Below are 23,470 nucleotides of genomic sequence, written 5' to 3' on the forward strand. Positions count from 1 at the left end.
AGGACCCGCCGGGAGCTGCCCGGGTGCGGCGGCGGGGCCGGCGTGGGAGGCGGCGGCAGATGCCCCGCGGGCGGCCCGAGGCCCCGCCCGGCCCCCGCCCCCCGCCCCCCGCCCCCCGAGCGGAGGGGCGGAGCCCGGCACAAGCCCCGTCCGCGAGCGTCACGGCCCAGACCGATGGGCGGAGCCGCGGGCGGCGGAAGAGCACGGCCGCCGGGAGGTCCGAGCCCAGAGGCGGAGGACGGGGCTCCGCCGGGGACGACAGGTAGAGCGGCCCCTCAGCGAGGCCCGGCGCACGACCCGGCGGGCGAGGCGGGGGTCCCCGTCCCCGAGGGGCACCCAGCTGGCGGGCGGGCGCCGGGAGGGGGGCTCCGCTGCGAGGCCTGCCGCTGTTGGGGGCCATGTGGATGCGGGGCGGGGGCCCCGGGGGGCGCGCAGCCGGCGGGCCCCGGGCTCTGCTCCCTGACGCCGGACCCCCGCCCGCCAGCATGGGCAGCAGCTCGCTGTCCGAGGACTACCGCCTGTGCCTGGAGCGCGAGCTGCGGCGTGGGCGCGCGGGCGTGTGCGGGGACCCGTCGCTGCGCGCGGTGCTGTGGCAGATCCTGGTGGAGGACTTCGATCTGCACGGGGCACTGCAGGACGACGCGCTGGCGCTGCTCTCCGACGGGCTGTGGGGCCGCGCCGACCTGGCCCCCGCGCTGCGCGGCCTGGCCCGCGCCTTCGAGCTGCTGGAGCTGGCCGCTGTGCATCTGTACCTGTTGCCCTGGAGGAAGGAGTTCGCCACCATCAAGGTAGGGCGCGGGCCCGAGGGGGTAGAGGCTGCCGTGGGCAACCGGGCATTGCGGGTGTCCCCGGAGCCGGTGGGTCTCGCGGGGCGCAGCGTGCCCGCCGGGGGGGGGGTTCTGGGTGCTTTGGGGCAGCTCTTGGCCAAGGTCCCCCTGGGCACTCCTGCAGCTGAAAACATGGTGTGGGTGGAGGCCACCCACCCTGGGTGCCTGCCTCCCAAGGAGACCCTTGCTCCTCAAAGCTTGAATCGCTGCCCTCCCTCAAAGTGGCCTCACAGCCCCTGAGGCACAGAACTCCTAGGACAGGTGCATGGGACGGACAAGAGGTTCCATGGTCACCGATCCTTCCATAATCCCATTTACAGAGAAGGGCGTTAGGTGGGTGTGTCCCCTACGAAGTCGGTAAGGGCTGGAGACTGCAGACCCTTGGGGTCTGGATGGGTCTCCCCTGTGGGTGAGCTGTTGGCCTGCAGGAGGGGGCAGGCATTTGGCCCTCAAAGCTAATTTGGAAGAGTAGAAAGGTGCTGATGTCATTGGGCACGTGGGCGAGTCCACCTCCACTGGTTGCCATGGCAGCAGCAGTCTCTCTTTCTCTCTCTCTCTCTCTCTCTCTCCCCCCCCCTCCATCCTTCCCTCTCTCCCTCCCCCCCCACCCTCCTCTCCTCCACTTCTCTGTCTCAAGAGGTGTGCTCTGGAGCATGGGGACACCTGCTTGTCAGAGGTTCTAGGACTTTTCATTCAGATAACAGGGCAAGAAAAGCACCGTAAAGGGCCAGCCCCATGGGAAGCCAAGAACAGAACAGACAGGCTGATGGGCTTCAGTGTTGGTAGGGATCTGGTTCTGCTTCCTCTTGGCTGTGTGACTTTGTGCAAGTTAGTTACTTAATCTCTCTGAAGCCTCGTCGTCTGTGAAACAGACACAAGAAGAGTCCAGTCCAAGGTCTGTTGTGAGGGTGAAGGCAAAACCCTGAGTATAGTGCTTGCACACAGCAGTGGTCAGTCTGCGGGAGGTATCATCAGCGATAAGCAGAGGAATGCTGACAGGATCCCAGAGTTACGGAATTTTAGAACTGGGGGGAGACACAGGATCATCATCCTGAAACCCTCCTAGTTCCTCACAACTGCAGCCTAGAAAGCACTTTCCCCTCTGGCATCCCTGGGCTCTCAAACCAGATGCACATTAGAGCCTCCAAAAAAACATGGGATGTTTCATCTACGTGATGGAATGCTACACAGTTGGAAAAAATGAACGGCTAACCCTCTGTCCCAACGGGGGAAAGCCCTCCAGAACAGGAAGTGGGAAGGTGGAGTTCAGAACATTGTTGGGGAAGCTACCTGATTGAAGCAGATAAGCACCCTTGTTTGTGTGACCAAATCTCAGCCAAGCCCCAGGGGTGACAGGAGATGGAGGACACTGTAGGGAAAGTGAAATTTCTTACCATAGGAGCTCTTTATTTTGTTCTGATTTATTCACTGGGCCTGCCCCAGCTACAAAAATGGGTCTCTGGTGGGGTGGGGGGTGGTTCTGAGCGTGGTTGTTGAGAAGCCCTTCTGAAGGAAGTGTGAGCATAGCCCGGAACAGCCTGGTTCTGGGGCGTGGCCACCGCCAGGACAGAGCCTGAGTGTGGGTCAGGTCTGCAGGAGCCTGGCTGCTGACCAGGACCCTCCTCTGCAGACCTTTTCAGGAGGCTATGTGCACGTGCTGAAGGGTGCCCTCTCAGAGGACCTCCTCATACAGAGCTTCCAGAAGATGGGTTATGTGCCCAGGGACAACCACCGCCTGATGATGGCTGCCCTGCCACCTGCCTGCCAACTGGTTCAAGTGGCTCTGGGCTGCTTTGCCCTTCGGCTGGAGTGTGAGATCCTGGGCGAGGTGCTCGCACAGCTGGGCACCAGCGTGCTGCCAGCTGAGGAGCTGCTGCAGGCACGGCGGGCCAGCGCAGATGTGGCCTCCTGTGTGGCCTGGCTACAGCAGCGGCTGGCCCGGGAAGAAGAGCCGCCGCCTCTGCCCCCTCGGGGCTCCCCCACAGTCTACCAGACCCAGCTGGACCTATACCGGGACCTGCAGGAGGATGAGGGCTCAGAGGAGGCCAGCCTGTACGGCGGGCCCTCCCCAGGCCCCGATTCACCACCCCCGGAGCTGGCCTGCCAACCTCTGCTCTGGGAACAGAGTGCCAAACTGTGGGGTGCCAGGGGCGGGGCCTGGGAGCCTCTGGGGGAGGCTGAGGTGCTGCCGCAGGCCAGCAGCCCACCCTATGGGGCCATGGAGGAGGAGCTGGAGCTGGAGCGGGAGCCTTCCGCCTTCTCCTTCCTCTCCTTGCGACGAGAGCTGCTAAGTCAGCCTGGAGAGCTGCTAAGTCAGCCTGGAGCCGCAGCTGTTACCAAAGCCCCAGGAAGCCCTGGGCGGGCCAGCCCCCAGCTGGTGCATGGGCCCAGCCCCCAGGCCCTGGGCTACCAGGCACATAGCTGCCTAGCTCCGGGTGCCCTGCCTGCCCTCTGCTGTGACACCTGTCGCCAGCTGCACGCTGCCCATTGTGGCAGCCTGCCCACCTGCCGTCCAGGCCACGCGCTTCGTGCACTGCTCAGTGATACACAACGGCGCCTTTGGCTACAGCGTGCACAGGTGGACTCCCTGCTCTATGATGGGACCGGGGCCCAACCTTAGGCCCAGCCAGGCCCTGAGTCAAAGGCCTTCCAGAGACAGTTTCTGTGGTGCTTCTCTGGACCTCATCACTCCTCGGGCCTAAGCCTCTGGCCACCCTGCCCCTTGGGGACTCCTGGGCACAGCTCAGTGGGGTCCAGCCTCCCATAGAAAGCTCCTGCCTTGGGATGGCCAACTCCCTACCCCCTGCACCTAGCATCCAGGCCCATATCCAGACATGCTCGATGGAGGCGTCTCCCCACAAGGCCTGTACTATGAAGAGCCCTCTTTTTTTTCACTCCTCCCATCCCACTCTAGGGTCCCAGCACTCAGCTTGGAACTCTTGACCTGATCCCTACAGCTGTGCTTCAGAACGTGTTGCCTCCCTCCAAGTGTCCAGGGGAGATTCTCCTCACAAGGGTGTCCCTGGGGGCTTCCATGTGACACTGGGTCACTGAGCACCAGTGTGACCAGTCTGGGGGCCCTGCCAGGTACATGGCTGGCCTAGCCCCTTACCTATGGGTGTCCTAAGCCAGGGCTGAACAGGCCGAGGGTTGGCTTGGAACCAGCCCATATGCCCTGCTCACAGCTGAACCGGAAAGTTTGGCCCACAAACGGAGAAGACATGATCTGATCTCAAAGCAGAGTGAGGAAGCTCCCAAGAAGTCCAGAGAATAGGCAGCAGGAAATAGAGGAGTTGGGCAGCTAGTGGACGGGCTGTGTCACTCCCCTTCCGGGTAGAGTGTCAAGCTTCTGAGCAGTCAGCACCCCAGGAGCCACCCTGGAGCTGGCTTTCTGCTGCATAGGCTCTGGAAGGCAGGGTGGGAGGCCGTGCTTTTCACCAGAGGACTCTCCCCAGATCCAGTAGTAAAGAAGTAGCCAGGCTCGTAGGCAGCACCTAAGGCAGACTCTCAAGACCAAGGCAGGTGGAGCCCCTTTCTCTGGGGGGGGGGAAGGGGTCCTGGAACTGTTCACCCCCTGGACCACAGGGGACAGGTGCCCATGTTCTATCCCGGCCCCTCTTCACTGGGCACGCTGCCCTAGACCATCTAGTCCACTTCCTGTTCTCCCCAGGACTCAGAGAACCACCATCATATCACATAAATCAGGACGTTAAAGTTCATTAAAGGACGCAGACCCTGCTTATGCCTGTTAGAAAATCTTTTTTATCTGACTCCCAACTTCTCCCCTCTGGGCCTCAGTGTGAGTGCAGGGGCAGGGCTTGGACCCCAGTCCATCAGGTGGGATGTGACCCACACTCGATCTCTCCTTCCCATCCTGAGTGCTGCCAGCCCTAACTGGGGTCTGAGGGAGCTGTTCACCACAACCTCTTGCTGACCCGGACAGACCCTGGTCCTCAAGAGGTGGGGGTGGGAGGGGCACAGGCGATCATGGGGGTCTGCCCATCCCAAGCTAGCAATGCTCACTGAACTGGGCCCAGTGGGCATTTCCCCCTGGGAAGTGAGGGTTAGTTACCGGCTGAGGACATGACAGCAGGTGCCCAGTATGAGTGCCAGCCCTTCAGGGTGTCCCCCTCCCCACTCTTCTGGGGAAGGGGTATAATCAGCAGGAGCAGCAGGTGGTTCTCAACCAAGGGAGGAGCAGATGTCAGCAGCCCTGCAAGCCTGGACTGCAAAGGCGTCCCCAGTCCATGGCTGTCCATCGCAGACCTCCTGCCAACTTGTCATGGCTTACAGCGCTTGCTCTGGCCCTCAGATGTGGCCAGGATGGCCCGCTTGTTGCGGTGGTGGGGGAAGGTGGGCATGAGCTCTGGCTCACAAGCTGCAGGGAGGGAGCTATTCAGCACTAGGCAGGCAGGGGGATGGGGGAGGAGTGTGTTTTGGGTCTGAGAACCCCACTCTGCATGCATGAGGGGCCCTTAGGTTGCATCTCCCTCCGCTCCCCTCAGAGAACAGTGTGTGGCCCATGAGCACCTGCCTCCCTAGGGCCCCCCCACACCACCCCACAGGGGCTGGAGGTGTCCTGTGAGACTGTGCCCCCAGCCCCCACCCTAGGCGAGACGGCCACATGACAAGCACCCTGCAGAGCTGAGGGGTTGGGGGCTGTCTGGGAGACTCACGCAGTGGCTTCTCCTTGAAGTATGAGCTGTCCAAGCCATCTCTGGCTGTGGCCCTGAAGAGGAGGCCTCAGCGTGAGCAGGACAGCAGGTGCCACCCAGGCTGGTCACCCTCACACCCACCCAGCTCTGTGGCCTCTGATTCAAGGTTCCAGACAAAAAATGCTGAGTGGCAAGAAGGGGGCTGGGGCCCGAAACAGACAGGAAACTCAGAATGGGCTCCATGAGCTAGGTAGGCAGGAACCGCCCAAACTGGGTGCCTGGTCCTCTGTGCCCATGTCTGTAGCAGCGTGGCCAGGGTTCTGAAAATCTCTCTTTCAAGGGCTCAGGTCAGAGGGGTCCCCACTCCTGCTTGCAGGCCAGGTCACGGCACCTTTTCTTAGGGTCATACATGAAGAGGAAGTTGAGCAGGCGCAGGCCGGCCTCTGAGAGCCACGGGAATTTGTGTTTGAGGTTGTTGTAGGGCTGCTTCCTCAGGCTATACTGGCCCACCAGCGGCAGCCTGGAGAAACCCTGCAGGAAGCAAGACTTGAAGCTGCAGGGGCTGGCCCAGGCAGGGGGCAGGACGAGGGCAGAGACCAAGCACTCACTGGCCAGATGTTCTCACTGGGCGTCCCCAGCAGCTGTACGATCAGGTCCACCTGGTGGATCTCAGAAGTGCCGGGGAGAAGGGGCTTGTGGGCCAGCAGCTCTGCCAGGATGCAGCCCATGGCCCTGCAGAGGAGAGCGGGCCTTACCTCACACACCTGCTCGCCGTGGCCACCTCAGCTGAGGGCAAGTGCTGCCCAACACACATCTCGTGAGCTGGGGTCAGGATAAGGTGGAGCTTGGGAGCTCATGATGGGACATGACCCGGTCCCAGAGGACCTTTCTTCTGTGGAAGCCATGTTCTCATGCTTCCTCTTGGGATTCCAGGCTTCAGCCCAACCCCTATCCACTCCCCATCCCCCAGGGGCTGGGAGGCTGGCAAAGACTCCAGCCCTGCTGCTGCTCCAGCCAGCCCCCATGGGACCTACCCCAGCCCTTCCCCTGGGCCCTGGGAGCTGTGTTCGCTTCTTACCACATGTCAATGCTGGTGGTCTGCGTGCTGGTTCCCAAAAGCAGTTCAGGGGCTCGGTACCTGCAAGGAGAAGTACTTCCTCTTGCACCCTGCAGGTAAGCTGAGCCTCCACCAGCCTTCCTGAGCACCCGAGATAGCCCGGGCTCCAGGACCACCAAGCTCAGCTCAGATCGCCTCTTCCTCTCAGCATTGCTGAGTGGCTCCTGGGGGTCTCCTGTCAGCCCATCCTACAGATGGGGTTGGTAGATGGACAACAGAAGATGAATGATCTCGATATCCTATTCTTAACCACAATCCTGTTCTGCTCCTTAAAAAACTAAGTGAGAAATAATTACATAAAGCTGCATACCCCACCCCACTCCTGCCAAAGTCTGAGGCACGACCTCCCCTTCCTGGGATGGGCTTGGAAGTAGGCTGGGCATCTGGCTGCTTTAGGCAGGGTGGTCCCCCAGGCCATGCGTGCTGTCATTCTTGCGCCCTGAAGTTTCAGGCAGCTGTCTCAGATCCAGGCTCTATGAGGAGCCTCAGGGTCCTTCCACTGCTTCCACACAAATCGACCCCCCAAACTTCCTCCCCCCTGAGGGACTCACCAGAGTGTGACCACCTTGGGGGTCATTGGCTTCATGGGGATGCTGTAGGCCCGGGCCAGGCCGAAATCCGCTGTGACAAAGGCAGAGGGGCAGGAGAGGCAGCCTGTCACCAAATGGCAGCCACCTTGCCTGCTGTGTGGGCACCAGGGTGCTGGTAAGGCCTGAGCCACCCCCCACCCAAGGGGGCACTCCCAGAGACACGTCCCACAGAGCGGCACCCCACACCCACCTGTCTTCACACAGCCCTTATCAGTCATGAGCAGGTTGGACACCTTCAGGTCCCTGTGACAGGAAGGGAACATCAGTGGTTCCCAAGACGTGAGCCCTATGGGGCAGCCAGGCTGTCTCCATCACAGGCATCAGAAGGCCAAGCCGCAGTTGGCAGTGCCAGAGCTCTCAGTACCTTTCTCAGGAAGTGGCAGAGCCTGGCCTCAAGCCCAGGCCTAACTTCCAGTCCCATGCCTGTTCGCCACCCAGGGCTGCATCAGCTGCCCCGCGACACAAGAAGCCGTGGCTTGCACACTCCTGCCCTGAGCCAGGAAGGTCCCCCACTTTGTCTGCCTCCGGGAGGGACCTGTCCACTGTAGGACTTCTCATAGCCTTGACTACACACACATTGCCAGCCCCTCAACAGCAAGGTGGGGGGACGTGGGTGCTGTGTGGGCCTGGATCCTGCCCCAAGGGACAGTTTTGCACTGACGCCTGGTCCTCTCCAGCAGTCAGTACTGGCAGTCACTCTTCCCATGCGTCTCAAGGTGCCTCCTACCTGTGGATAATGAAGTTCTGGTGCAGGTACTGAAGGCCTCGGAGCACTTGTAGCACAATGCATTTGACCTATGCCAAGGGCAGGAAGTGTCAGTTAGGGTGAGATGTGCACAGCACAAACAAGCTACACAAGAACCTAGGATGGTGCCTTTGCTGCAGGGCCCCCAGCCTTGTACCTGGGCCTCAGAGAAAGGTGTTGGCATATTCTCCAGAAGGCTGGCCAGATCTTGCTCACAGTAACCCATCACCAGAAAGATGCTAGAAGGAGAAGGGGAAGACACATGCTACCTTCCACATCACCCCAGGTAGGCCAAAGGCACCTCCTTTGCTGGATAGTGCAAGGCAGGCTCAGTAGGGCCCTGTGCAGAAGACCAGCAGACAGCCTACCTCTCCAGGTGGGTTCCCACAACCACTTCCTTCAGCTCCACGATATTGGGATGGCGAAGGCGAAGGAGCAGTGTGATCTCTCGAAGGCTGCTGATGGGGACCCCTGCAAGCAGACATGGCCTCAGCAACCTCCATCCCTGCACACAGGGACCCTGCAGCCAGCTGGCCTGCTCAGTGAGCCCGACCCCTACTACTGTCAGGGCTCTGCCCATCTGAACCCTTCCTTTGTTCAGTGATACAAAGCAGTGACTCCCTGTACTGACTACTGTGTATGACAGGGGGGTCCACTGTGAGGCCCTGCCTGCATGGACAGCCAGGGAGGTGCTAGGGCTAGAAATCAGGGGTGTGTGGAGGCACACCCTGTGCAATTAGGCAAGGAGGGCTGGGTGGAGGGGTGACGGCTGGGCTGAGACAGAAGACAGGTCACTCACCAGAGAAAGAAGATCAAGTGCACAAGGTACAAAGGAGCTAAGACCCAGAGTGTGGGACAGGAGGACAGGACAGGCAGGGCCAGGCTAGAGCCTCCCAGAAACAGGTCCCCCTTAACCCTCACACAGATGCTCTCAGCACTGGGGGTTCAGGCTAGAGGAAGCCTTAGAAAACCGGCACCTCTCCACCCCTCCCACTGTGGGCTCACCATCCTTCTCCTTGTCCATCCGTACCTTCTTCAGGGCAACAATCTCATCTGTCAGGGTGTCCCGGGCCCGATCTGAAAGAAAAACTCATCCATGATGGAATCTTACTTAAGCCCGCATCACACACCCCTGTGCCTTGTAGGGGCCTCATTCTGAACTCTGTGGAGCCCCTTTCTCTTCTTCTTTGATAACTGGATGCACAGGGACATAAGGGCAAGCAGCACTCCCAGCCCTACCAGACACATGCTCTCTGGGGAGCACAGGATGCTGGTTAGAACAAGCTCCCCCTAAGTTCTCCTCCTTAGAGTCAGTACACAGGCCACTGCTTTGCCCTCTGTTTACCATGTTCTAATACCAAGTAAGATACGTTAGTTAGGAAAAAACCCTGTTTTGTGCAAACGAGGCTCCTCGAAGCACTGTGCTAATGCACAGAGCTTCCAAATCTTCATGGGTATGAGTGCACACCAAGGTCACAGCCACTACAAGCCGCAGCCCTGACTGCTTTTGGAAGTCCTAGGTTTTGCTATAACAATTATCTCCATTTGCAACCACTCTGGCAATCTGACACTTATAACACAGCGTGAAATTTTGTAAGTACACCATGGATGAGAGTTCACTTGTACAACATTTGCCCTGGCCCTAAACAATAGCTGTTAACTACCTTCCAGTCCTGACATAGCCACTGCTGGGACAGTCCCCTGAGCCCCAGGGCTCCCATCTCAGTCACTCACACACGATGCCATAGGTGCCTTCCCCGATGCGGTTCAGCTTCTCGAACTCCTTCACACTCCGGCACCGTCCCAGCTGAAAGACAGAAGTGCTGGCAGTGCAAGGATTGGGCAGCTAAAGGGACAACTAAAGATAAGTATTTCAAACTTAATTTGTACCAAGCTGCTCACTCATGTTTTGCTCACCAAAGATAACCACACACTTGGGCTTTTCAGAGGAGAAAAGAGAGACGATGTTACTGGGCCATCAGACCCTCTCAATGCTATTTCACAGACACCCTTTTCCCTTCCAAACCCATGGTCCATAACCACAGGCCACATATGGTTAAATTAATTAAATTAAAATTTCATTTCCTCAACTCCCATGTGTGTAGCGCTCCACAGGTCCACAGGGCTCATGGTAACCACACTGGATGACTCAAAAAGCAACATTTCTTTTTTGTTTCTTCTAAGTAAATTCCACACCCAACGTAGAGCTTTAACTCCTAATTCCAAGATCAAGAGTCCAGAGAAAGAAAACATTTTCACCATCACAGGAAAACTACTGAGGAGAACCAGTCTAAACTATGCCCTGAATATAGACAAAACTTCCATGGAACACAGTGGAAACGCTTCTGTGGCAGAGACTGTCCCAACATCTACATGGTATTTCTTAGAATTAGACAACACTGCCCAATGGCACATGGCCACTCAGCTGGTGGCCGCATTTCCCAGACTCCCTGCAGCTAGGTATGTCCATTTGAATAAATTTTGGCCAATAGGATGTGAGCAGAAAGGACAAGGGCTTCAAGAAAGAGGACTTCCTGATCAAATGAAGATGTTGCTGCCCGCTCCTTTTTGCTCCTGAAGCGGGGTGGGATTTGAATGAGCTACAAGTGGATCTACAAGACAGATAACTTGAGTGCCTGGCCTCACCTTGTGGAAATTCCCAGCCTCTCTTGGAAATGTCAGGGAAGAGAGAAATAAAGTCCTTTTTTTTTTTTTTTTTTTTTGGAGAGAGAGAAAATGTGCACACACAGGGCCAGAGGGAGAGGCAGCGGGAGAGGGATAGAGAATTTTGAGCAAGCTCCGTGTCCAGCCCACAGCCCAGTGCTGAGCTCCATCCCAGGACCCTGAGGTCATGACCTGAGCTGCAATCAAGAGCTGGACACTTAACTGACTGAGCCACCCAGGAGCCCCTAAAGTCCTGTACTTGAGCCACTGTATTTTGGGGTTCAGTTCTAGCTGAAGGCCTATGCCCTAATAAGTCTTAATAATGCAATACATTTGTGGGTACACTGAATGAGCATGTCTCCTTGGTTCAAAGTCTAACAGCTGCTCTCCGGCCCTGCTGCCTCTGGTCTCTTCCTACCACCCACAGAAGCAGGTCAGAATCCTCTGCACTGAGCCTTTCCACCATCTGGCCTCAGCTTTCTCTTCCCACCGGTTCTTCCTCACATTCTCTCTCCAGGGGAACCTCTGGGTGCTTCCTATTCACACTCCTGCCATTGCATATGTATGGCATGCCACCCCTCCTTGTCTCTGCGTGTCAAAATCCCAGTCCCACTTACTAGCCCAGCAAAAATGCCACCCTTTCTACAAATATCCTTTACAAACATTTCCCTCAGCTGAACACAATTCTTCCTCTGAAATCCTGATAGGTTGCTGGCCTGAAGATGCCCCTGGGTTGCGCTCATCTGGGCCCTGGGCTCCGGGGCTGCAGCGCACCGGGAGCACGCTGAGCACCGGCTGGGTATCAGCGTGGCCAGGGGACTGCTTGGGGGCCCTTGGCACCCCCTCCGCCGCCGTCCCTTCCTGATCCCTCCTGATCTCCCAGGGCGCCCAGACCGTATGCCTTGCTGCCGTCTCCACACTCTCCGCTGCACTTTCCCCATCTTTCTGACGGGCCCCTGAAGGACTCCACGACAGTAACACAAGCAAGGTCTCGCGCCAGCAACGCCAACGGAAGCTGTCGGGTGGGGCGCCGCCCGACCCACCCAAACCCGGGGGCACCACGCCGGCCAGTCTTCCCCCAGGGAAATACCCTCCCGACAGGCGGGGCCCCCGGGTCACCCGCCCCCGAGCCTGCTCCTCCGGAGGGCGCTGCGGGACAGCGGCGGCGAACTGCAGCCCCTCGGAGGACAGCCGGCCCCGCAGGGCAGTCTTCCCCTGGGACGCCCGCCGCCGGATTCCGCGCCGGCCGTGAGGAACTCTGGGACTGTCGTTCCCACCCGCGTCGGAAACCTCAACGATTTAGCGCGACACTAAGCGACTCCCGGGCGTTCCGGCTCCGCCCTGCCAACGGCAGAACTACCCCGAGCGGTCTCCCGTCGCACCCTGTGTTCCGGAGGCACCGTGAAGAAGCCGTCCTTACGGATACATTTCAGACGGATCTGCTCCGACTCTGACTCCGTGTCTCCCATGCCGAGCGCAGACCACCCCCCCACCCCCTCGCTTCCGGTGTGCGCAGGCGCAGACGACGTTCTTCCGCGCAGACGCGTCGCTCACTTCCTGGGCATCTCCACCTTAGCAACGGTTCCCCGGGCAACCGTCCAAAGACGCCGGGGGACCTGCGTTCCTGCGCCCCCCCCCCCCCCCCGCACTCCAGCGCTTCGGGCCTCGTTTTCGTTTTAAGCGCCGGCACCTGAGCTGGTTAGGGTGCTGGGGGTCGGATGAGGACCAGGAGGAGACCCAAGCCCAAGGTGCTGGGGGCCCCGGGCTGGCGGACCAGGTGAGTGATGCCGCGCTCAGGAGGCCGGGAGGCCCGGGGCAGCTGGAGATGTGAAGTCAAGTCAGTCCCACCTTATGAACCACGTGGAATTCATAGGCTCCTCGTCACTTCATCCCAGCCCTTTTTCAGTTCGTTCATGAGCTAAGCTTCTAGCTAATAGTGAAATGAGAGTTCGTGTACTGTTGACGTTATTCGTTGGAGAGACTCAGGGCAAGGCTAGGAGGGCCATCATCTCTAGGTCCAATAAGAGAAATGGAATGGCTCCTGGAAATTTTTCGGGGCGGTAGTAGCGCTCAACCAGTGGGCTCAGATCCACATTTGTAGGGGCTTGACTTCTTTGTAAATACTTAGTTGTGAGTCAGGATGTGTAAATGTATGGAATAAGTACAAAGAAATATAAGTAATGATGTTAATAGTGTGTTATTAAACACCCATTATTCTTTTGGGGTTATACCGCAACTGGAAGTCAATTTTACTGTTTAATACTAAAAGAATACGATTCTCATCAATAGAGAGGTAAAGCCTGCCGACCATTCTGGGAACTAAAGAAACCAACTTACTGTTACCAGACTGAAGGCCTCAGAGCAGACAGGACAGAGCCTTCCTGCAGTGATTCTGGAAGCGAGTAGAATCAGATCTGGGCCTGCCGGTGAGGCTGGATGCCAGCAGGGAAGAGCCGTCCATAGCCAGAAAGGCATCCTCCCATGGCAGCTCTGATATGGCCACTGACACAGTGCTAAGTGCCATGTCTGGCCCCTACCCCAATTCTACATTCTTCTGGATCCTCTAAGACTCTGTGTCAGGTAACATCAAGGTAGGAGCCTGTGATCCCCACAGGGTGACTTGTGCACTTTCCTGTTCTGGGGCATGACACCTTCAAGGTAAGTCCTGAGTCCAGGCTTTTTCCCAAGTGTGGGTGACATCTATCTCATTCGGTATAATTGCCAAGTCCTGACACCACAATCCTTCAGAAGCGCCCACCAAGAGAGAGATGCTGCCTGCCTCTGGCTCATCAACTTGCATGGCCAGTTACAACAGAGGTAGATGCACCAAGTTCACCCTCTGAGCCAGGGTCACTCTTGCCCTCTGCAAGCTGCCAGCAGGTCTGGGGAAGGTAAGACCAAGGTGGCCACTGGGGGGACCTCATTTACCAAAGGGGCAAATGCAGCTTCCCACAGGGCAGGGTGGCCCTTCCACCATCATTGCTGAGACTCAGAGCACAGTGAATAACTATTACCAACTATTTGGGGTGCTTGTTTATTCTTGTAAATCATAGGCATCTACTGTACTGGGGTTTCTATGTCGGTAGTAGGGGCCCCATTCAACCTGCTCCTGAATGGTTCTCTGCTCTTCGCTTCCGATGGAACTGTAGCTGGCTAGAGTCTCTTTAGAGGCTCTAGTGATGATGATCTGTGGAATGGCAAATTTCTTCTTGCTCGACGTTACCTTTACATCAGGTTTCTCTAGAAGGAAGAAAACATCCAGGTATTTAACATGTCTGTGGAAAAGCTCTTCTATAAGGCAGACGATGCCTGTGTTAGGGCCAGAGCAAAAGAATTAGATGTGGTTCAGGAACAGAAGCGGGCAAGGTTGAAAGCAGTCAGAACAGTCTGTGAATGTTCTAGAGCTTTAACTGATTGACAGCTCAGCCACGAGGGTGGTGAATCCTCGACACCCTCTTTCAGGGAAGAAAAAGGGAGACACACTTCCACCATCCACTATGGAGAGACTGAGCTGCCAGCCAGCTTGTATGACAGACATAGAAGAAAAGGGAACAGAGAGAAAAGAGGAGACATGGTCTGCCTCAGGGTTGAAGGTTCAGATACACAATTTCCAAAGGATTCTAAATCTACTAAAACAAAACAAAGACAACCTCTCTGTACAGAATTTTATCAATCAGAATGCTGAAGAATTAACATTTCTTCTTTTTTTAAAAAAAGATTTATTTATTGTAGAGAGTGAATACGAACTGGGGGATGGGCAGAGGGCAAGGGAAAGAGAATCCTCAAGCACACTCCCCGCTGAGCACGGAGCTCAACATGGGGCTGGATCCCAGGACCCTGAGATCATGACCTGAGGTGAAACCAAGAGTCAGACACTCAACAGACTGAATCAGCCAGGCACCCAAGAATGAACATTTCTGATGTTGGCCACAGCATTTTCTTAAACTTGTTAAGGTTGCAAGGACTGCATAGGTCTTGTGAAATGCCAAGTTTGTCAAATGTTACAAAATACATAAGCAGAAGTGCCTTTATGGCTTTCACTGCTGCCTCTCCCAGTCTGCTCCCCAGAGTTCCAGGTTGGAGGCACATCCTTTCAGGCTTCTGTTCAAGCACTACAGAGAGAGGTCTTTCTCTCTCTGTGCACATTTGCATGCAGGTAGAGTTAGAATAATCAGTGTCACATGTTGGTTACAAAATGCTAGCAGGTGGTCCTATTGCTTTGCAGTGTTCTTTGTTCCCTACTTTAAATACCTCATGAACCCAGCTACCTGGCGACATGTGAATAGTTGCTCTTTCTATGTCAGACATCATTCTGAGCCTAGAATAATAATGATGGTGAATACCAAGCCACAGCACTTTCTGAAGTAGGTCCTCTTATCACCTCTGTTTACAGATGAAGGAACTGAGGCAGAGTGGTCATTTGCTCAAGGCGAGTAGTAGAGGGAGATGCTGGGGCCCAGAGCTCTGTCCATCTTCATTGCTACATCTGCAGCTTTGATTGTTTGAACTACCAATGAATGACCCATGGCCTGCACTAGGACTGGAAGCGTCCTTTGTATTTTTGTCATGAAGTAAAAAACTGCATTTCATATTTTGCATTTAATTTAAATTGGGGGTTCTTTTTAAAAGAGATTTTTTAAATTTACTTTTATTTTTTTTATTTAATTAATTAATTTATTTATTTATTAGAAAGAGAAAGAGCAGGGAGGGGAGGAGGCAGAGGGAAAAGGAGAGGCAGACTTCCTGCTGAGCAGGGAGCCTGACGTAGGGCTTGATCCCAGGACCCCAAGATCATGGCCTGAGTCAGAGGCAGATGCTTCACTGACTGAGCCACCCAGGTGCCCCTGGAGGGTTCATTTTTGGTATTAATACACTTTTTATATATTGACTAAAAATCTATGAATATTTGATTTAAAAAATAATACATAATTAAAAATTACCTATGGAAGGATTCTTTTCCTTTCAGACATTTCATATGTGCATGTGGAGTTTGATGCATTTAGGATCACACTATGTCATGGCTGAGATCCATATCTGCACATACAGGGGTGGCAGCCTGTAGTCCATTATCTGGGGTCCCATCCAGTACATAACCAGCTCCCTTTAATGAATATAAATGTAGGTTACTTCCAATTTTAATCTTTTTCGAGTGGTGCCATAATTAACATTTACACATTTATGAGGGTTTATCTATTGGGTAAGTTACTAGAAGGGTTTTTGGTAAACGTGGCCAAACTTTTTCATAAAGATTATATCAACATATATGTCCACTAAGAATCTGTAAATAGGACACTTCTCTGTACCTTCCCCTAATTCTTGTCAATTTGCTAAATCTTGTCCTATATTATATGAAAATGGAACTATTGGCTCCTGTCTCCACTGGTCACATCAGCTTCCCTGGGGAGGTTGAGCCTCCTTTTGCTTGTTCATGATCCAGTGGTATTTATTTTCCTTGAATGCATGTCATATTGTTTCCTCATTTTGTACTTTGACCTTTTTTGTATGTGAGAGCTTTTTGTATAGTTAGGAGATTTTACCTTTGTGATCTTATTGCAAATGGTTCCCCTTGCTTTTCAGTTTCTCTTTGTTGCTTTTTGGACAGATAGGCACATCAGTCTTTACCTTATGGCTCTTAGAGTCTGTCAGAGTGAAAAAGGGTGTTCTCCACACCAAACCAATAAAAACTGTGAGTTTTACTTTCTATGTTTAATTTTTTGATTCATAAAGAATTCAAGTAAGGATTGAGACAAAAATACTGTTTTCTCAGTTGTCAATTCAGTTGTCCCAGCACCACTGAGTGAACGAATGTCCCTTCGTTGCTCCACATCTTCCACGTGGTGCCTTTATCATGAACTCCCACACAAATGTGTGACACTGCGTGTCCTCCGCAGCTCACACCGTAGCAGCATGTTTTCACGTCAGTGCTCAATCCCTCTTGCACCTCGATTTTCCAGTTTCCTACTGTGTTTACATTTTTATTTTCCTAGGTGAACTTTAGAATAACTTGCTCAGTTCCCAAAAAGACCTCTGGTGTTTTGATTGTGGTCACTGATTTCATAGATTAAGGGAAAATTAGCATCTTTACAGTTTTGAGGTTTTCTAGTTCAAAAAAAGACTTCTTTAGTTTTAAAACTTCATTTTTAGGGTTCTTGATATCTACTACCTGTACTAGTTTTTCAGTTACTGCTTTAAAAATCACCACAGTGCAACCCAGGTGGCCCAGCGGTTTAGCGCCGCCTTCAGCCCAGGGTGTGATCCTGGGGACCCGGGATCAAGTCCCACATTGGGCTCCCTGCATAGAGCCTGCTTCTCCCTCTGCCTGTGTCTCTGTCTCTATCTCTCTCTCTCTTCTGTATCTCATTAATAAATAAATAAAATCTTAAAAAAAAAACCACCACAAATTTAGTGGCTTAGAATAGCATATACATGTATCATCTCAGTTTCTGTCCAGAGTCCAGACAACGTTCCAGCTGTCAGCCAGGCTGCACCCTCACCTGGACCCGTGGCCTTCCAAACTCATTCCAGATGCTAGGCTGAAGTCATTTCTTTATGGGTGAAGGGCTGAAGTCCCTATTTTCTTGCTGGCTATTAGCAGGGGGTTGGTTGTTCCCAGCTCTTCTCACAGCATGACAACTTCTTAAACAATTTTTTATTTTTTTAAGATTTTATTTATTTATTCATGAGAGACACAGAGAGAGGTGGGGGCGGGGGGGCAGAGACACAGGCAGAGGAAGAAGCAGGCTCCATGCAGGGAGCCTGATGTGGGACTCGATCCTGGGACTCCAGGATCACGCCTTGGACCAGAGGCAGGCACTAAACCACTGAGCCACCCAGGGATCCCCAGCATTTTTTAAAAATATTTTATTTAGAGAGAGTATGAGATGCAGGAGGGGTAGGGGGAGAAGAAGCAGCAGACTCCTCCTGAGCAGGGAGCTGGACAAAGGGCTCAATCCCAGGACCCTGGGATCATGACCTGAGGTGAAGGCAGACGCTTACCCAACTGAGCCACCAAGGAGCCCCTGTAGTCACTTCTTATATTCTTACCCATCTGGAATTTGAGCATATGGCAGGAGGTTAAAATTCAACTTGAACTTTCTCTCAAAATGTTAAGCAATTTTCCTAGCATAATTTATTGTATAATCCTTCCTTTTGCCACTAACATTTGCTGCAGGGTTTTTTACACACTAATTGCACATATACACTCATAGTAAGCATTTATTTTTGTCCATATTTTCTATTTCATTGACATATTTTCTTTAAGATATTATTTTGAGAGTGAGCACAAGCAGGGGTGAGGAGTAGAAGAAGAGGAGAGGGAGATGGAGAAGCAGACTTCCTGCTGAGCAGGGAGCCTGATGCGGGGCTTGATCCAAGGACCCTGGGATCATGACCTGAGCCGAAGGGAGATGCTTCAGGGAGATGCTTCACTGACTGAGCCACCCAGAAGCCCCTCATTGATCTACTATTGTACTGTTAACTATGTTATTTTAATTATTATACATTTTGATACATTTTTTAAAAGATTCTATTTTTAAATAATCACTACACCCAATGTGAGGTTCAAACAACCCCAAGATCAAGAGTCACATGCTCTACCAACTAAGCCAGACAGGCACCCCAATTTGATGCATTTTTGAACTTTTAATTTTAAAGTTATAAATTCACAGAAAGTTGCAAAAGTACAGAGAAGTCCCATATACCCCCACCCATTTTCACCCAGTGGTTCCAATGGTAACATTTTCTGTACGTACAGGACAATATAACAACACCAAGACCTAGATTTTGGCACAATGTGTGTTCTATGTCATTTTGTACCATGTAAACACCACTAAGATTAAGATACAGAACTATCCCATCACCCCACAGACCTCCTTCTCACTAGAGACCTCAATAGCCACCCCTTTCTCCCCCTGCAACCTCCCCACTCCCCTGCCATCTCTGACCGCTGGCAATGACTGCTGTGTTCTCCCATCTCTATCATTTTGTCACTTGGAGAACATTATAAAAATGGAATCATGCAGCATGTGACCTTTTGAACTTGGCTTTTTTCATTCAGTATATTTTTAGTAGCTGATAAACAAATGTTCCTTAAGTTTCTTTTTTTCCCCAAAAAACTTATTGCAAGTAAACACAGTCTACCTTCAAAAAAATATGGAAATATTCAGACACACATGAAAATAGAATAGTGTAATGAGTACCCGTATATGCATCACTGAGCTTCAATCAATATTTCAATATTTTGTCACCTTGTTCTTTCTCAGTTTTTTTTCTGAGTATTTTCAAGCAAATCTCAGATATAATTTTACCCATAAATAATGCAAAGAAATCTCTACCAAGGATTGTTTTAGCATCACCACAATAGCCTTGTCACATCTAAGAAAGCTACCATTGATTCCTTATCTAATATCCAATTTGGTTATCTAAGAATGACTTAGCCCAGGCTCCCAGTGTATTTAGTCCCTCAAACTTTGTACAGTCCTCTCTGCTCTAGGCTGAATCCACCCAAAAGTCTTGTGTTGAAGGCCTCATCCCCAATGAAATGGTATTTGGAAGTGAGGCCTTTGGGAGGAGATCAGGTTGGGTTGACGTCATCAGAGTAGAGCCCCCATGATGGGATCGGTGCCCTTACAGGAGGAAGAGGAGACCACAACCCTCTTTCTTCAGCCATGTGAAGACAGCAATTAGATGGCTTTTTGCAAGCCAAGAATGGGTCCTCACAGGAACCAAATCATGGCACCCAGGTTGTAGGACTCCTCAGCCTCTAGGATTATGACAAATAAATGTCTGTTGTTGATGCTGAGCTTGATCTCACAACCCTGAGATCATGACCTGAGCCTAAATCAAGAGTCAGACACTTAACTAAGCCACCCAGGTGCCCTCCTGTCATTTATTTGTAGAAAAGTTGGAGTATTTTTCTCAATAGGATTTCCAGCATTTTGGAACTGGCTTATTGCAAATTTCTGGTGTATTAATCTCTATAATGTGTATGTGGATTTTGTAATGAAAAATTTAAGTTATACATAAGTATCGAGACAAGATGATATACCCCATCACACAGCAGCCACAGTTAAAAACCCATAATCAAATTTTATCTGTGCCCTAGCACTTACTCTGTTCTGGTTACTATTGCTGTATAACAACTTACCCCAAACTCTAGGAGCTTAAAACCTTGCTTTTATTTTCTCACAATTTTAAGGGTCAGGAATTCAGGATAGGCTTAACTAGGCAGCTATCACTTATGGTCCCTAGGTGGCTACAGTTGGATGTTGTCTGGAGCTGCAGTCCTCTGAAGGCTCCACCAGGCTGGACATGCGAGACGGCCACTCAGGGCTTGTCACTAATGCTGCTGCTACATGGTGTCTTGTGGCTCAGCTGGGAAGACTCAAAGGCCTGGGGCTAGAATCACCTAAAGGTTTGTTCACTCACAAGTCTGACACGGGCTGGAAGAGCTTAGAGACCAGGACTGCTGACTGCAGCACCTCCACACGGCCTCCCCAGGTGGCTGAGCTTCTTCACAGCGTGACGTGATGTGGCATGCCGCTCAGGGTTCCAAACACCAACCTGTGTTCCAGTGAGCAAGGCAGGACGGCATCACCTTCCATGGCCCTGCCTCAAACCACTTTCACCACATTCTATTGGTTATAAGAAAATGTCAAACTTGCAGCTATTTAAGGAGAGAGGGTAGAGACTCTAGCTGGGAGGAGCATCAAGGCCACACGGTAGAACAGGAGGGATAGGAGCTGTGGCTGTCTTTGGAAAATATCCTCATCCACACTATATGTGTTCACTTTACAGCAAATCTCAGATACCACCTCCATTAATCCCATTGATTTGTACTTTAATATTTTGGGTGCAGTTCTAAGAGACAAGGGCTTGTGTATATTCCATGCTTTTTTTTTTTTTTTTTTTTTTATTTATGATAGTCACAGAGAGAGAGAGAGAGGCAGAGACACAGGCAGAGGGAGAAGCAGGCTCCATGCACCGGGAGCCCGATGTGGGATTCGATCCCGGGTCTCCAGGATCGCGCCCTTGGCCAAAGGCAGGCGCTAAACCGCTGCGCCACCCAGGGATCCCCTATTCCATGCTTTTTGATGCACAATTCACACAAGATAAAATGCACAATTCTTAAAATGTTCAGCTCGATGAGTTCACAATTGTATGAACCTTTTTAATCACCCAAACAAGCAGCAGAACTTTCTATCACCTTACGGAGTCCTCCAGTCAGCTAGCCTCCCCCTCCCCAGCCTCAGCAAGAACTTTCTGATTTCTATCCCACAGTGGTAAGACCTACCTTTATTAATTATGTAATGCACGGAATGTTTGACTCGTCAGGACTCTCCATTTCTCTAAGACTTTTATGGTATTAGGTTAATTGAAGGAAACCTTAACTTTCAAAAACCCTATCTCTTCCAAATCTAATAGGGAAATTCTTTAGCTTTAAAACCCAAATGTGAGAGGGGATGCTTTTGCCCAATTTAGATGTTCTACTTGGCAGACCATGTGTATGTCTTCACTTCTGATTGCTGGATTGTGCTCTCTGCAAGGCCACCAAGACCAGTGGCTTGCCTTATTCAGTGGAGTCCTCAACCTCCATTGTTGCAAAGAGATTGGGTTTACTCAATCTCTTTGCAACATTTAACACTGTTGACTGGGGCAGCCCTGGTGGCGCAGCGGTTTAGCGCCGCCTGCAGCTCAGGGTGTGATCCTGGAGGCCTGGGATTGAGTCCCAGGTCGGGCTCCTTGCATGGAGCCTGCTTCTGCTTCTCCCTCTGCCTGTGTCTCTGCCTATCTCTCTCTCTGTGTGTGTTTCTCATGAATAAATAAATAAATCTAAAAAAAAAAAACAAACAAACAAACACTGTTGACTATTTTATCTTTTTTTTTAAAGATTGTTTATTACCTTTTTAAACAGCTTTGTTGCATTATAATTTATGTACCATTGGTTTAAAGCATAGCATTCAATGATTTTTAGTAAACTTTCAGAGTTGGGCACCCATTGATCCAGTTTTAAGAACATTTCTGTCACCTTCAGATCTCTTCTGCCCATTTGTGGCTAATCCCTGTTCCCACCCTTAGTCTAGGCTTCCCTTTATATCAATTTGCCTTTTCTGGACATTTCATATAAATGGAATACTAATAGCTGTGGTCTTTATGTCTGCCTTCTCTCACTGGAGTATCTTGATTTGGGGGCGTCTTCATGATGCAGCATGTCAGTAGCTTGCTCTTTGTTATTGCTGGGATGTTCCCTTCTATAAAATAACCACACCGTTCACCTTCTTTCTTGGAAGTCCATCCTCTCTCTTGCTCTCTGACTTTTCTTCTCTAGTCCAACTTGTCTCTACCCTCTGGAATGAGGGTGTGACAGATGCTGTGCCTCTCCAGCAGGCACGCTCCCTGCCCACACCTGCCCTCACTGGTAGAGGTCCAGCACCAGAATTTTCACATCTGAGTCCATCCTAGCAATGCTGGACAAGTGAGGCCTAGCAGGGGAAGGTTTTCCTTGCAAGAACAGCAGCATCTCATGTCTGCATGGGACACCTAGAGCTCTCTGGGGACTGTGGATACTGAGGGTGGCAAAGCGTAGACCCAAACAGTCCTTGATATCACTTCCTGCTGCTGAGCAAGTCACCCTGAGTGCCCCTCTCTGATCCTTTTTTTGGGAGACCTTGAACCCATCAGCAGGGAAACCATATCTTGTTAGCTGTTTTGTGGCTTGCAGCCAGAAGCTCCCAACAGACTGATAGCATTAGCATTCTCCACATCTCCTCCCCAGGACTCTGGCCCTTCCTGCAGCCTTCCACTCTTAAGGGCTGACACATGAGGATCTGAAGTCCAGGCCTTGCTCCCAAGCCCAAGAGCCTCGTTTGAAAGGGTGTCTGCCCTTGAGGGCTCACAGGTGCCTCACTCTGAGCCTGCCTCTCTCCTCGCCAGGTCCACATTCCTCCTGACCATTCTTGTCACGGTCAGGGTCTGCTGGTTCCACCTCCTGGATCTTTTTGGGATTCCTGCTGCCAGGGCCTCATTAGTTCCTCCTCGGTGGCAGCATTGGGCCTACCACAGGTCCCCTCTACTGGAGAACGTTTCCAAGGCACCAACCCCATCACACCTCCCTTGTTGCTATTACTTAACAGTTCCATTTCCACAAGGCACGTGCCAAACAGACGAAAGGCTTCCTACTCCGCTGCTTCTGTGGCCTCACCCTCCTGCCCATCCGCGAGCGTCCGGCCAGGGGGCTGTCCGCCGAGTGGAAGCCCTAGGGTCCCTGCGCCCCAGCACGGTGCTCCTAGCCCTTCTTACACGCCTGCTCCAGACTCGAGTGGCCTTCCGAGCTTCTGCTTCGGCGAGAGGGCCGTGGAGGGAGCAGCCGTGCCCATAGCAGTGCACGGGGCTAAGCCCGACCCCCGGCACTCCTATCCCCGCCGCGCACCGCCTACCTTCCACTTCGGACGAGGAAGGTCGCAGCCGCTTGGGTGCCCCTCTCTTCCCTGGGAAGCTGTCTGCAGGCCTGCTGTCCGGAGGTTTCTCGGGTTCCTGAGATTGCCTGTCCATCGACCTCTCCCTAGCCTTCGCCACGGAGTACCCGCGCCCCTTCTCCTCCCCTGAAACACACGGACGAGGAGTCAGCCCTGCCGGCTCCCCGAGGCTGCGCGGGCGTCTCCAGGGGCGAGTACGCGGGGAGGCGCCGGCGCTCCGTTACCTTTCCTAGATTTGTGTTTGCTTTTGGAAAGTCCCATAAGTGAGCCCACTGCCCCAGCCGGCAAACCTGGCCCCCTGGCCCCCTGGCCCCCCGGCCCTCCGGCCCTCCGGCCCTCCGCGCCTTCGCCCCTCCGCGGGCGCGCAGCTCGAGTGACTCACAGAGGCTTCCGCAGCCA

General features: G+C 52.8%; 3 protein-coding genes across 12 annotated transcripts; 1 reads left to right on the top strand and 2 right to left on the bottom strand.

Moving 5' to 3' along the window:
* Window positions 1-42: 42 nt before the first annotated feature.
* SPATA2L (spermatogenesis associated 2 like) lies at window positions 43-4,565 on the top strand. Its single transcript, XM_041771172.1, has 3 exons — window positions 43-262; window positions 485-788; window positions 2,458-4,565. Exons 1-3 carry the CDS (start codon window positions 60-62, stop codon window positions 3,445-3,447), a joined length of 1,497 nt encoding a protein of 498 aa, XP_041627106.1. The 5' UTR covers window positions 43-59; the 3' UTR covers window positions 3,448-4,565.
* A 4-nt stretch (window positions 4,566-4,569) lies between these two features.
* CDK10 (cyclin dependent kinase 10) lies at window positions 4,570-12,123 on the bottom strand. Of its 10 annotated transcripts, XM_041771182.1 has the most exons (14): window positions 11,689-11,897; window positions 10,581-10,602; window positions 9,669-9,741; window positions 8,940-9,011; window positions 8,303-8,405; window positions 8,092-8,173; window positions 7,917-7,984; window positions 7,380-7,432; window positions 7,151-7,220; window positions 6,561-6,620; window positions 6,091-6,214; window positions 5,874-6,013; window positions 5,504-5,556; window positions 4,570-5,205 (listed from the first exon to the last, which is right to left on the bottom strand). In XM_041771182.1, exons 4-14 carry the CDS (start codon window positions 8,956-8,958, stop codon window positions 5,108-5,110), a joined length of 870 nt encoding a protein of 289 aa, XP_041627116.1. In that variant the 5' UTR covers window positions 8,959-9,011; window positions 9,669-9,741; window positions 10,581-10,602; window positions 11,689-11,897; the 3' UTR covers window positions 4,570-5,107. The 10 variants fall into 10 exon arrangements, with proteins under 10 accessions (XP_041627116.1, XP_041627111.1, XP_041627109.1 ...); XM_041771177.1 differs by lacking the exons at window positions 10,581-10,602; window positions 11,689-11,897 and adding an exon at window positions 11,981-12,123; XM_041771175.1 differs by lacking the exons at window positions 10,581-10,602; window positions 11,689-11,897 and adding an exon at window positions 11,981-12,107 and having other exon boundaries at window positions 9,669-9,780.
* Window positions 12,124-12,292: 169 nt separating this feature from the next.
* SPATA33 (spermatogenesis associated 33) lies at window positions 12,293-23,391 on the bottom strand. The gene is made up of 3 exons (XM_041771184.1): window positions 23,296-23,391; window positions 23,033-23,197; window positions 12,293-13,838 (listed from the first exon to the last, which is right to left on the bottom strand). Exons 1-3 carry the CDS (start codon window positions 23,330-23,332, stop codon window positions 13,633-13,635), a joined length of 408 nt encoding a protein of 135 aa, XP_041627118.1. The 5' UTR covers window positions 23,333-23,391; the 3' UTR covers window positions 12,293-13,632.
* Window positions 23,392-23,470: the final 79 nt, after the last annotated feature.

This window comes from Vulpes lagopus, chromosome 10 (assembly GCF_018345385.1).
Source record: "Vulpes lagopus strain Blue_001 chromosome 10, ASM1834538v1, whole genome shotgun sequence".
NCBI classification, from domain to species: domain Eukaryota; kingdom Metazoa; phylum Chordata; class Mammalia; order Carnivora; family Canidae; genus Vulpes; species Vulpes lagopus.